General features: G+C 34.8%; 1 protein-coding gene across 1 annotated transcript in view; it reads left to right on the top strand.

The window, feature by feature from the left end:
- Nucleotides 1-15,019, top strand: part of LOC132103410 (CUB and sushi domain-containing protein 3-like) — a 173,260-nt gene that overhangs the window by 36,009 nt on the left and 122,232 nt on the right. Inside the window, exons 19-25 of the mRNA XM_059508491.1 lie at nucleotides 2,583-2,774; nucleotides 7,197-7,323; nucleotides 8,714-8,916; nucleotides 9,798-9,989; nucleotides 10,578-10,716; nucleotides 13,263-13,450; nucleotides 13,768-13,962. Coding sequence (XP_059364474.1) covers nucleotides 2,583-2,774; nucleotides 7,197-7,323; nucleotides 8,714-8,916; nucleotides 9,798-9,989; nucleotides 10,578-10,716; nucleotides 13,263-13,450; nucleotides 13,768-13,962 — 1,236 coding nt within the window. The remainder of the gene's footprint in view (nucleotides 1-2,582; nucleotides 2,775-7,196; nucleotides 7,324-8,713; nucleotides 8,917-9,797; nucleotides 9,990-10,577; nucleotides 10,717-13,262; nucleotides 13,451-13,767; nucleotides 13,963-15,019) is intronic.

Genomic DNA, 15,019 nt, shown 5'->3' with positions numbered 1-15,019 from the left:
TCTGCTTCAAGAACAGCTCAGTATTACATCGCTTGTGAGAAATTACATGTAGCTTTTAAGTTGTTAAACTGTTTTACTGATAAAAAAACATCAGAGCAGCGCTTACAACAAGTTTCTGTGTAAGCGAATGTGTCTCTGTACTGTATAGTATGTGTGTGTGTTTGTAAAGGAGAGAGTGGTAGAAATAAAGTGCTTTCTGTAATAATTGTAAATAATTTTGTAGCAAGAACATGGAAAAATTTATATTTCAGTATATATATGTTCAGTAACGAATAGCATCACAAGACTTTCACACATTAAATACTGTGTTTTATAATACATAATGCATAACATAAGATGTACATCTGGTTATAGTCACAGTTAAAAAAAATATTAAGCTACATTAACTGTTTTCAACACTGATAATAATAAGAAATGTTTTTTGAAATTTAATATTTTCTGAACATTTCTGCTTTGTCATAAGAGTATATTGCATTTTAAAATATATTTAAATACAAAACATTCTTTAAAATTGTTATAATATTTCACAATATTAATGTTTTACTGTATTTAATCAAATAATGCAGCCTTGGTGAGCAGAAGAGACTTCTTTTAAAAGCATAAAGGGGGGAAAAAATCACCTATATTGCGTCTGTCATAAACTCTGCAGCTTATACTGCCCACTTACACATGTAGTGGTAGGCAGAATAAGCTACAGAGTTTATGCCAGTAGTCAAAAGTACTGTACTTTCTGAGTTTACTGTATCAATATCATCATTAATGTGATATTCTCTTGATTAATTCTGCTAGTGCTGTCTGATATGATATGAGTGCTCACACAAGACTAGTTTTTAGAGCTGAATGGATCTGATATTATCCATAAACTGGGAGAGTAACTCCTAAAGCACTTTCACCCACACCTAGTTTTAATGAATTAATTAGCTGTATCATTCTCTCATTAAGATCTGATTAGGATTAAACGGTTGGAATCATATCATTTGTGCTCCTGTTCACTGTAATTGTATATGACATAGGAAATACACAGGAAATTGTGTTTACTTGTTAAATTTAATTGTACAAATCAGAAAGGAGAGAGTGGGAACTTCATTTGGAAGCTCGGCGACAATTTTGCAGCCCTGCAGTTCAGTTGATTTTAGAAGTTAACTTTGTTGAAATTATTGATATGATTTTTATGAAGCAGAAACACAATTAAGAACTCCATTACAGTTTTATTTTTACACATTACAAAAGTATCCGAGCACCCACTTTTTGATTAATAGTACTGCTGTTTTGTCTGAATGAGCAAATTCCTACATCCTTGTTCCAACATCTAGTGGAAAACCATTCCAGAAGAGTGGACATTTTTATCCAGTAGCAGTAGGGAGGACCAATTTCATAATAATACCCGTGGTTTTGAAATGAAATGCTCAGCAAGCATGTTTGGATGCGCATGCTTCTGGTCTTGTACTCTGTTTTGAACTCCAGCAGCTTGGGGCAATTCCACACCTTGCTGGGTGGTCTCTAAAGTATCGGCTGCATGTTTCTTCAACCATGGCCACATTATCACACACAAACCTTAATAAATTAGAGAGTGTGTGAAATGTATGACTAATGTTAACTTTTAGAAAATAAATGTTCTTAGAACACACATTTCACACTCTCTCTAATTTATTTAGGTTTGTGTGTGATAATATATATAAATATATAAATATTAAATGTATGTATTTTTAAGTTCAGTGTTGTATTTGTACTTTTGAAAACCAAGTGCAATAACTTTTGAATAAATCTTAACAGCTGCAAAATTGCTGTGTGTGAAGGAAATTATGTCAGTTCAATTTTTGTAAAAGAGTATAATAATATTTTCTTGTTGCAAAAAATATGAACATGCAAAATATTTTAATTGAAAGAGAAAGAAAAACAAATGGATTGCAGTATGATGGTCAGATTTATTATAGTCCACTAAAAACTACTTTTTTTATTGTTATAACTTTTTTTATAACATTTCAAAATTTTTTATTAAGCTTAAAGGGTTACTCCACTCCAAAATGAAAACAGGTTTGTTTTTGTGAAAAGTGTGTTCATCCCATAGGCGTAATGGTTTTTATACTGTACAAACTGTATATTCTATGGCCCTTCACCAACCCTACACCTAACCCTAACCCTCACAGGAAACTTTGTGCATTTTTACTTTCTCAAAAAAACTCATTCTGTATGATTTATAAGCGTTTTGAAAAATGGGGACATGGGTTACGTCCTCATACCCATGTCATTATACAGAGTTTTGTCCTGATATGTCATAAAAACAAGAGCACACACACACACACACACACGCACACACGCGCACACGTGCACACACACACACACACACACACACACACACACACACACACACACACACACACACACACACACATATATATATATGTATATATAAGATAAAAAGCTGAATAGTAAAAAGGAAGGGGAAAAGGGGGTGATGAATAATGAAAATGATAAATACATGGTAAGATGTCCCCAAGCAAGAAGTTTTAATCTGAAATCAGTAATCTTGAAATCATTAAAACCCCCCACTGATGTTCCTTTCGCATGCTTTACTCCTCCAGGTTTTGAACTTTCTCATTGTGACGAACCACGTGTGCCTCAATTTGGATCCAAAATCAGTGACCAAGGCCACTTTGCTGGCAGCGTGGTCACATATCACTGTGATCCTGGCTACAGTCTCCATGGCAGCAGCATATTGAGATGTATGACTGGTGAGAGACGGACTTGGGACCACCCGCTCCCCTCATGCATAGGTAATCCATTGCAACCCTTCAAATAAAGCAGGATGAGACATCGGCTGTGTGCGGAATATCTTACTACCATAATTATCTGCAGTATATATAAAAAACTGCATTTTCTTTCACTTATTATTTAAAAATAGCATGCACTATAATTTATGTACAGTACTCAATAAGCTAGTTAGTTTTATTCCAAACACAGCCAGTGCATTTTGCGTCCTCAATCTTGAGCATTTGTCCTTACATGGCTTCCACTTAATTGCACATGCAGCTGTGTCCGTTGTGTGACTACATACACCTTGCAGGTTTTTGTTGTGAATAATGGATCTGCTAGAATCCGTCACGCGCCTTGCACCGGCGCTAACGGAAGCTCTGTGTTTGATGTGTTTACAGCCTGATTTCAGTCCCTCTCCATCTTACACATTTTACCCAATTAAACTTTGATCCCAATGCATTGTGAAGATTAACGTAATTGTTGTTGTTTTTGTCACCTTGTATGGCTGCTTCAAGACTTTGTGAACACAAGACTTAAATTTATTTTATGCCAGTAGAGACAACTTTAAGTAAACCATGGTTATGCTTTACAGTAAGGCTCAGTTCATTGGCTTAGGTAGTTGCATTAGGTAGTTGCATTAGTTGACTTAGTTGCATTAGGTACTGTATCATCAACTAACAATTTTTTAAGCATTTTTCATTGTTCAATTCAAGTTTATTTAAATAGCGCATTTCATAATGCAAATCATTGCAAAGCAGCTTTACAGAAAGTTAAAGTTACTATATTGTATTTAGTTCATAATAATGTTATTAGTAAACTTTTTATTTTACAAATGTAAATGTATTACGTAGCACACACACACATATGTATATTAAAATAAAAACATAAATTATTAAAAATAAAAAATCTACATGATTCAAGACATAAATAATAAATTCATTTTTTACTGTTAAACAATATAGAAATGAGAGAAATTAACAATTAAATACATACACAAATTTATTATTAAAATTGCATTAAATTTAAATTCATTTTTAAATATTTTTTTAATACATTTTTAGTTTCTACATGATTCAGGATATTGATTATAAATGCAAAGTAATTTCAGAGCTGCAGCAAGTAATTTTTAATTTGCATGAATAATGCGCTAGGAATGTTTATTAATATAAATATGTTGCATTAGTGATTTATTGTTAACGTGCAGTATATCATCTTATTGTCGCCTGCTTGTTTGGTCATATGAGAACTACAAAACATTTAGCTTAGCAATGCTAGCTTAGATGTTTACTGGTTGTGTTTTATATTTTGCCATTCAAGGATTCATTTGCGTTGTTAATCAGAGATTGGATCATTGCTCAAATCCTGAGTTTAATGTTCTTATAAGAGCTTGTGTTAATGACTAGATAACCTTTTGCTCACGTAGCCTTGAGATTTACACTGCAAGCTTGAAATACTCATGGGGAAAATGTTTTTTTTTTTTGAGTACATACTCATTTGGAGAGTAAATATTTATAATTACCATGTTGAAAAGACCAGCATATTTTATGTTTTGGACCCTGTTTGCTGCTTCCCAGATTGGGATGTTGTCCAGGATGGCGATTTGGCCACCAGCTGCATAATTATAGTTAACTGAGATGCTCAAACTTTTTAACCTGCTAATCGCATTACAGCATCTGCATGCTCCTCCACTAGTTTAACTAGCAAGGCATTGTTGGTTATCAGTATAAGTATGTCTTAGGCACTTTCGTACTCATTAAGCATGGCTACAGTATATGGGCTGCTATACTCTGTCAATATGTATATATATATATATATATATATATATATATATATATATATATACACACACACATATATATAAATTCTCAGTGATCCAACATGCTGTTTTTATTATGCCAAATTAATTGAGAAACCACATGGATAATGTATACTTTCAGAAATTAATTCGTCATGCTGCATGACCATTTGACCAACAAAAAGGTCATTTTAAAACGCATAAAAACTAGAAATTTTGAGTTTATATCACACAATTTTTAGAGAAGTCAGAATTGCATTTTATATATTAATTTTGAAAAATAATATAAGTATATAATATAAGCTCAGAAATCTGGGGGGAAAAAAAGTAAAAAGTCAGAATTGTGAGATGTACATTCAGAATTTCGAGAAAAAAAGGTAGAATTGTGAGGTAAAAATTCACAATTACCTTTTTATTCATTAATTTCCCATGGTGGAAACGGGCTTCTATAATGAACAGAGTGACTTTGCTGGTCTACTAGCCAGGCGTCCCTAATCAGCATAAACCAGCCTGGAATATGTGCCATATTTGTTTGTTTGATTGTTATTTTTTTTCGGGTAATTGTCTTTATAATAAGTCCAAATAAGTCACTTGCATATCACTAAAGATTCTACCACAGCTACCTACAGTATGTAGTCAGCACAGGTAGATCACAATGTTTTCTGAACAAAGTCTCTTTCTCAGAGCACTTCAATCCCAGGCAAACGAAAGAACTACACGTAAGTTAGTTGGCCTCATAGAGTTGTCGGTATTTTTGAAAGTCCAGCATAAACTTGCCTTTTTATGATGAAATTGATGAAGGACAGAGTCAGAATGAAGTAGCCATGCTCTGTGCAGATGGTATCCGGTGAGCAGATGCTGGAGGCTTGCCTCAAGGGTCTGCTTGCTCTCATGACAGCACCTTGGGAATTTAGACATCAAAATAGTGCACATTGAGGCTGTACTAAATATTTCATTCAAAAGCTAGCTGATAAGCTAGCCACACTTTACACATTTATTTTTTCCTCTTCACAAAACAGATCACATGCAGTTATGAAGTGCAGTATACAATATTAATTTGCTAAAGGTTCTGGAGTTTTTCCTCCATGACTAAGCAGCTAGTTGTTGACCATGTACTGTTACTTCAACCTTCATGTTCTGTTAATATCAATAGTATTTCAGACAAGCACAAGTTGATATTGTGATTTCATGGTCTATGAGTGGTTGCCAGGGTATCTCTGTGTTGTTGCTGAGGTCTTTTGTTGCTTGACTGGTTGCTAGGGTGTGGCTAGGTGGTTGATGGGGTGTTCTGAGTTGCAAAGATATGGCTGGGGGTTGCCAGGGTGTTCTGATGTGCTTGAATTGATGCTAGGATGTGGCTAAGGATTACTAAGGTGTTCTGAGTTGCTTGAATGGTTGCTAGGTGATTGATGAGGTGTTCTGAGTTGCTAGGATGCGGGTTGTTAGATAATTTTATGAAAAATTAGTTTGTGCACTTTTAGGCTGCGTTATTTTACTTTCATTATTCAGGCTTTATTGGCAATGCTGGTCTGTAAGTGGCACAACCTGGTTATTGTTTTAAGTGGTTAGCTGAGAAATATCATTTGCAACATTAATTTTTACCCATAATATCATAGCCTACTCTCAAGAAAAATAAAAGTTGTCTCTGGTACCCTTCCAAATGGTACCAATATGTACCTATATATATATATATATATATATATATATATATATATATATATATATATATATATATATATATTTAAGTCCTATTAACTGGTTTTATATTTTCATGCAGTAAGACAAATACATTTCAGAAGAAGTGCAATAATATTGACTGTATTCAAACAGGTTTCCCAAATTCTTCACCCACTCTACCACAGGTTGAACAAATGCATAGTCCCGCCCCAAACTAATGTGATTGGTTAGTTTAAAATGTTGCTTTACGCTTGTGATGCTCAAGCAAAAATATTTTTGATTTCGCCATCGAGTTACTGTTTACACTTTTCAAGGCAATCAACCTTTGAATGGTTTACTTAGTTGTCTCTGCAAATTGAACTTGAATATATGAAAGTATTTAAAAAAGAGAGACACACTCTAGCTCTAAAGAGGGCATTGAAAAGATATAAGACATAATAATCTCCAGGGGCCAGCTTTCTATTCCTTGTCCATCTGAGCCGTCTCTGCATTCATTACATGACCATTGTAATATCAGTAGTTTCTTTGTCACAAGGAAGCCTGTTTGATCGTGAGATCATCCGGCTATTCCATAATGCGCTACAGAAACAAGTGCTTTAATGAGCAATGTACTGCAGATATTGTGTCTGAGACTACTGTAATGAACATGAAAACCACAGGTCCACAGCTTTTCATGCAAGACTAAGCTCATAAATAACGTGGACAGAGATTTAACATTTAATTAATGACATGCACAAGCAACGTAGTTAAAAGTGGCATCTCGTGAATGCATAATTACGGCCCATTGTTGCATGGCCACTTCGGGATGGTGAGGGGGTGGTGTGGTCGTGTCAGATCCAGCAACAGAGATTCCAGCGGCCCGAGTCTCCGCAGCTCATCATTAACACCAGAAAGAAAGCTCTGACCAAATACATCATCTTCGTGGGTGGGAGTTGACAGCGCAATAACTTCTTGTTTTGATCTGTTCTAGCGGAGTGTGGGGGAAGTTTTAAAGGTGAGTCATCCGGACGGATACTGTCTCCCGGATACCCATTCCCATATGACAACAACCTCCGCTGCACATGGACCATTGAGGTGGACTCCGGAAACACTGTCAGGTGACTCATTAAGTCACTTGTGAGAGAGATGAATTGATATTTTAGCCTGACGCTTACTGTCAGTGCCTTAGTGATATCAAAGCACAGAGTGCAGAAAGCCAAAATGGGAATTTAGAGAGCTGGTTAAAGTCATTCATTGATATTGCATAGGAGAGAGTCAAGCTTATTAATGTTAAACAGATTGCATTGACCCTGACCTCAAGTGAAGTTTATCTACCTCTACATGTTGGAAAATGTCATCTTATTTCGGTATGATTGAGGTCTTTGACCTGTTTACAGTGCTGCATGAGGGACACACTTACTCAGTAAAGAAATTATTGCAAGTCAGCTTGAAATAATTATTGATAACTATTTACAATAAGGTCCCATGTTAGTTAATTAACTTATTAATCCATTAACTTAACATTAGTAAATACGTTATTATTAAATACAAATACAACTGTTATTTGTTAGGTCATGTAAGCTCAGGTCCCGTGTAATTTTTTGCCATACTAGCAACAACAATTAAATAAAATGTTTCAAACAGTCATATGAGTTTATTTTATGGTACTTTTATTCATTGATTATTTTGTCATTTTTGTAGATAGCAATAGAAATGTTCGACAACTACATGAAATGTAAAGTTGAAGTTAAGGTTCTTAAATTACTAAAACTAAAATAATATAAATTAAAATTAAATATAAATATAACTAAAAACAAAAACTCATAACATAATTACTAAGACTTAGAATTTAAACTGAAAAAAAAGCTATTTCAACATAAAATAGAAATATTCTTCAATTAAAATATGAAGAAACACTTATAATATATAGTTATATTTATATTTATACTTATAATTTATATTTATTTCCATATAAATTTGCTGTTGATTTGGTGATGTTAGTATAGAAATGACACAGTTTACCTTTAACAGATACAACTTGTGATTTCAATAATGTGTTTATGTACTTTAGATGTTAGTCTTGTTAGTATTTACAAAAGTTCATGTTAAAGGGATAGAAAAGGGAAAATGAAAATTCTGAATTTATTTATTCTGTTGAACATAAAATAATACATTTTAAAGAATGTTGGTAACCTAACAGTTGCTGGTCCCCACTGACTTCCATAGTATGGAAAATAAAATACAAAATTGTATGGAAGTCCAGTTTGGTTACCAAATTTCTTAAACATATTTTATGTTCAACAGAAGAAAGAAACTTATACAGGTTTGTAACAACTTGAGGGTGAGTAAATGAATTTTAATTTTTTGAGTGAACTATCCCTTTAACCAATGGAATCTTATTATGAAGTGCTACCTAATTATTTATTTGATTTGATTAAGTGTGGGGATGTAAATTTCAGTCTATGTAAATGATTGTGAATCAGGCTTTATATTATTATTATTTTTTAGTCTGCAGTTCTTGGCATTTGACACAGAGGCATCACATGATATCCTGAAGGTTTGGGACGGGCATCCGGAAAACGAGATGGCCCTGAAGGAAGTGAGTGGTTCACTGTTACCCGATGGTGTTCACAGCACTCTTAATGTGGTCACCATCCAGTTTGAGACGGACTTCTACATTAGCAAATCTGGATTTGCCATTGATTTCTCAAGTGAGTACTTTTCTTTAAAACCAGAGTTTCACAGTACACAGTTCTAGTATTGAGTAAAAAAAAGTTAGACCTAATGAGGCTTTAATGGCGATAAACAGTGAAACATTTTTAATAGGGGTGCATAGTATGACTAAATAAAAAATCATGTTCTAAACTATTAATTTTATAATGGTGTGTGTCGTTATTATAGTCTCATGTGCTGAAAATTTGTTTGATTCATCTTTTATGAATCATTCCAAACCCTTAATTTAAATTAATCGATTCAAAACTTTGATACGATTTGTTTTCACTGATTTTGCTGCTCAATAATCATTTCTTATTATTATCACTCTTGAGAACAGTTGTGCAGCATTTAAAATAGAAATCTTTTCTAACACTATACAAATATTTACAGTCACTTTTGATTCAATTAATGCATTCTTGCTGAATGAAAGTATTAATTTCTGTCAAAATAGAAACACTCCCAAACTTTTGAATGGTATTGTATGTTCCTTAAGTTCATTTAGTAAAAAAAATAAAAATTCATGGATTGTTTTTATTACCTTTAACTTTTTGCACAAAACACTCTGAATTTAAGGAAGCTTGGCCAAAATAACGGTTCCTCTGCCTGAAAAAAGTAAAAGCTTTTTTCAACGTAAGTATAAAAAAAAAAACTGCATCCATTAGCGAGTGATTTTTCAGTCAAGCAGGACTGCTGTACTGTAGCTCAGATTTATTTCAGACCTGTATTAGATGGTGTTCTGCTCAGCAGAGCCCCCAGTGAGCCATTGTTTGCTACCGAGGCCACGCAACCTCTTTTCCAAGCGGGAAATGCTACCTCCTGCGGAGACATCCTGGTAAGTTAAAAGTGAGCACAGCTGATCATCGTTCTCATTTTGCAGGTTCAGTGGCCACCGCCTGCAGGGACCCGGGGACGCCCATGAATGGCAGCCGCAGCGGAGAGGGCAAAGAGCCTGGCGACACCGTGACCTTCACGTGTGATCCGGGCTACGATCTGCAAGGGGAGCCCAGGATCACCTGCATACAGGTGGACAACAGATTCTACTGGCAGCCCAGTCCTCCTACATGTATCGGTGAGATTCATTTTCATTCAATCTGCAGCAATGCTGCACGATGCCTAGAAAATACGGACGGCCTCTCATTTCACACTTGTCAGCTCTGAAGAAATGTCTAAAATAACTAGCAGAAATTACTTGAATAACATTTTATAAAAGGCCTGAAATAATAAATCTCTTTGATGGAAATTTCTGATCACAGCACTCAACAGTTCTGGGTTGTGGGAAACTGGGGTGAAGACTTCCCATGATAAATGCTTCTAGGAAACTGCATTTATTTTCTGGGTACCAGGAGTCTGTGAAACCTATTTTCTTTCAACTGCCTTTAAGTTTGAGTCACATTTAGTCATTTTAAAGGTCAATCTGGTTGAAAGTCAGAGCAGGAGCTTTAGAACAATTTGAACCCTGGGGGGGCGGGAACCTATCAGCTTTGCTCATGAATATTAATGGTGCGATTTGAATTTGACTCATAGCTAGATATTGAATGATTAATTAGCCAAGATGGTCATTTACTCATATGATATCTAGCCATTTTGAAATAAAACAGCAGCGCTTGCACACTGTGAGTGGGAAAAAAGTTTTTATATACTTTATAATCTCTTCCAGCTCCTTGTGGTGGAAATATTACAGGCTCATCTGGATTCATTCTGTCACCAAATTTCCCCCATCCGTACCCGCACAGCAAGGACTGCGACTGGTTCATCACGGTTCACCCTGATTACGTCATTTCCTTGGCATTTATCAGGTATGATCATCAATTTGAAGGACTAAATATTACTCTGAAAACAGGAAGATCATTTTTTGTTGTCAAAAAAAAAGAAGTTGTAACCATCACTGATATACTATTATAGGTTTTAATAATATTTTGAATAATCTTTTTATTTAATATTTTATTTTTTATTTAATAATTTATTTTTTATCATTTTAATTTTAGTGTATTTGTTTTGTTTTGGTCATTTTCAATAGTTCTTGTTCTTTATAAGTATATCTGTATATTTTTATTTGAGTTTTGGTTATTTTAATGTATCAATTTAAACTAAATGAAAAATAGAAATGTTGCCTTATTTCATTTCAAGTGCTTATTTCACTGCTTAAAAAGAAGAGATTATTCCAGCCTGCTTTAATTAAATCTGCCCTAAGTGTCTCAGCCTTCTAATGACTATATATATATATATATATATATATATATATATATATATATATATATCCATCTCAAGATGGATAAACCACCTAGAAATTTTGACTTTGTCCCATATAAAATATCAAACAGAATTTTTGAAAAGGTTGATCATAGAGGAGATGTTTTCATGTTGTTGTCAGCATGATGTGAATTTTTTATGTTTCTCTGAATAAGTTATTACATCTGAACATATGAAGTGAGTATGAGTGCCACGTCACTGACACATAGCTGTTCCATCTTAGACTGTAAATTAGAATCTGGTATCAAACTGTGATCTGAGCACAAAAAAACAAGTCACATTAACATATGACTTACAATTGTGTTTTACAATCAGTGTAGTAATTGGAAAAAGATCTCTCAAGATAGATATTCTCTGAGAGGTCTGCAAGACATAATTTGAAGTGACGTTATTGCAGTTTTTACAAATTTGTCTCAAATTAATGGCATATTATTGGTGCATTACTGTTGTCATCCTGGGACAATAAACAGCCGTCTGCTCTCATTGCTGTACTTAATAAGAAGTTGAGCATATTCCCAAAGCATCACTGTGCCATTTATGTGCATTTTCCACCCACATCGGATGTTTCCCCACCTGAAACATGCAGAGAAGGCTCTTCAAAACCATTTCTGCCTCAGATGACCATAAAGGTCTTTTAGGAAGGTCACAGGCACGTTTTAACAGCCTCAGCTGGGCACATGGTGAAAATTGGATGGAGCTTGTGATGTTGTCAACAAGCACTTGATGAATTTTCATATTTATAATAGGATGCTGCTTATTTTATCTTTCCTGTTTTACAGCCTTCATACTTTAAAAGCAATTTGCATTTTACACTGCCAAAAAAAGAAGGAAGAAAACAGAAAAGAATTTCTTATTAACTACAAATTCTTAAATTAAAATATATAAGAATGAAGTGAGTTTATGCTTAAAATACTTAAATATAATAATAAATATAACAATATTAGCGTCCACACCAGCAAACGATATCATCTGTTTATTCTAAATGCACGCTCATCTGCCACTTATTTCTCAAGAATTTCAATAAATTCTCTAGCTCGTGACAGATTGAATCTGATTAGCTATCAATATTTGTATCATTCATCAGCTGGAAAATAATTGTTCTGAAAGTGATTCCAACTATATTATTTCTATTTGCCTTCATTGTTTTAGTTGTGGTGTGGACTCTGTTATTCTGCTATTCAATTCTTTAGATATTTGTACTGGAAAACAAGACAAAAATACAAAAAAATTAAATCATTATTTTGCAGTGTAGGAATGGTAATATTGATTGCTGTAAAACATGACAATTTAACAAGCTTCCTTCTTTGACATCACAAGCTATATTCAGTTTTTGCTTCTCAAGTAAATGTAGCTTGGTTTAAGAATATTTAAATATCTGTATTGCAAAACAAGTCAAAATGCTGAGTAAGAAACATTTTTTTTTGCAGTATATCCACCTTATTCCTCAAATTCGAAAGTAAGCCATTTTCTGTGAATGTGTGAGACTTTCAGTTCTTTCGCAGCTACAGGGAAATAACACGAAAAACAGTAAACGGTAAAACTGTTTGCTCTACAAACCAGTGTGTTCATAAAAAAAAGTTAATACATTAAAATAATATGGTAAGACACACCAGTTTGTAATATCAAGCAGCAAGATTAGCTGTTTTGTACAGCTGAAAATAGTTTGAATCGAAAGACACCAGAAACTAGACACACCTAAATTTATAAATGGCCACATACACTCTAACGGGAAAAATAAGGTGGATACCAAGCTTTAAAGTGCTAGTTTATCTAAAAAGCAAGATTCTTTCATTGCCGACTGTTTTAAACCTGGATGCTTTTATTTTTGCCATGGAACACAGAGAAAATGCACATAATGTACATAAAACGCCATCAAAAAGCTTTAAATGACCGTGTGCTGTAATCCTCCTATAGTTTTCTAAAATCTCACTTTTTGATGCCTATGTGTGCAATGATTTGCAATGACATGCTGACAGTATTTTCATTTGTGGTTGAACTAATCCTTCAGGAGGAGTAAATTGCGTAGAAAAGTAGTCGATAGATCACCATTTGCACTGTGTTTTGGTCCTATATTGTGTTTGTCTTCTCTCAGTTTTAGCATTGAGCCCAACTATGACTTCTTGTACATCTATGATGGACCTCACAGCAACAGTCATCTGATCGGCACATTTCAAGACAGCAAGTTGCCTGAAAAGGTGGAAAGCAGCTCCAACATCATGCACATTGCCTTCCGCAGCGATGGATCCGTGAGCTACACGGGCTTCCATCTGGAATACAAAGGTAATTGCTCTTTTGTTTCGGTCTGGTGGTTAAAGAGCCCGAAAGGGGCTGTTCTCGCACTGGATTTGTGCCCTTGAGCAATGCACTTATTGATTTTTATCGATTGAGGGCAAGTAAATGATGACAGAGTGTTCATGTTTTGGTAAACAGCTCCTTTAGGATTGTCATGATATACAGTTTCAAGATGCTCGAGTGCAAACTGGAATGTTTTAAAAGGCTGACAGTGACTCAGCGCTTGCCATTTTTATCCCTTCAGATCTTTTCATCTTCTATAGCTTTATCTTACGCCATATGTCTTGTGTTCCTCTCCCGTATAGCTAAACTGCGTGAGGCTTGTTTTGACCCGGGCAGCGTGATGAATGGCACTCGGTTGGGTGGAGACTATAAGCTGGGCTCCATTGTGACCTTCCACTGTGATCCAGGCTACCAGCTCCAGGGTTATTCCAGTCTCACCTGTGTCATGGGCGGCACCAACAGACCCGAGTGGAACAGAGCTCTGCCCAGCTGCCAAGGTACGCTCACGTTTCCATCTTTACTGTCTCTGAATATGAGAAGAACATTCCCTTAAGACCCAAATACCTGCATGACGCTCTACTTTTGGAGCTGTGTGGGATATGTATGTTTGCATGTTTTATCCTTTTTTTTTCTCCATTTTGTGAATGAAAGTGTGGATTTAACAGATCAACATGAGAGTGTTTACATGTACTCCAAAACACTGATAACTTTTGAAAATAATAATTAGAAAAATATGTTTTGCAAAAAAACAAAAACAAAAAAAAAACACATGCTAGAAAACTTCCACATGTTAGACTGTGAATAAAATGTCAAAAAAAAAGGCTAAATTGAGCTGTGATGACCTTTTGCTAATAAATGAACATCATTTAAGGCATTTATGTGAACTTATGCGTCGGCTGATTAGGTGTAATCACAGTAAGAGGATGCATGTGAACTTTCATTGAGTGTCAACAAAACCCTGATAATAACTAGCAAAAATCACCTCATTATAGGAGTCTGGTTTATGAGTTTAGATGCAAATCAATAACCCCCACAGAAACAAGAAGGTACAATTTGTCTTTACAGTGACATTTTTTAAGATGAGATATTACTATTTAAGATGTTTGCATGATAATGCACAGTCAGATTATTATTTTTAAGTAAGGTCTTTCAGAAAAAGCTTGCTGGTTAAGCTAGTTGAGAAGTCTGGTAGAGATACCCATGAATCAGTCAATGACAAGTATTTGTTCTCTGTGCAGACATGTAGTTTACAGAGAGGTCTTTGTATCCTTTTTTAATAGAGGACAAAAGTGGATGGTAGAGAAATTAATGACAAAGAAATGGCAGAAGTTTTCACATGTTTGTGCATAATGCATCTGACACATCCTTGAGTTGATACTGTACAGATCTGGACCAAAGGCTGGTCTATTGATTTCAGAGTACTTTTTTCTGCATGCATGCATGTGTGGGTGGCCTTGCTAACCCTCTTTGAATGAGTTTGTGCTGGAAATGCATCATGTGGGAAGTGATGGTTTTAGGTAACAGTCCAGCGGGTAACAACTCACAATGGTTTAG

The sequence above is a fragment of the Carassius carassius genome, chromosome 24 (genome assembly GCF_963082965.1).
Source record: "Carassius carassius chromosome 24, fCarCar2.1, whole genome shotgun sequence".
NCBI classification, from domain to species: domain Eukaryota; kingdom Metazoa; phylum Chordata; class Actinopteri; order Cypriniformes; family Cyprinidae; genus Carassius; species Carassius carassius.
The sequence above is the reverse complement of the archived record's forward strand: the minus strand, read 5'-3'. Positions and strand labels throughout refer to the sequence as shown.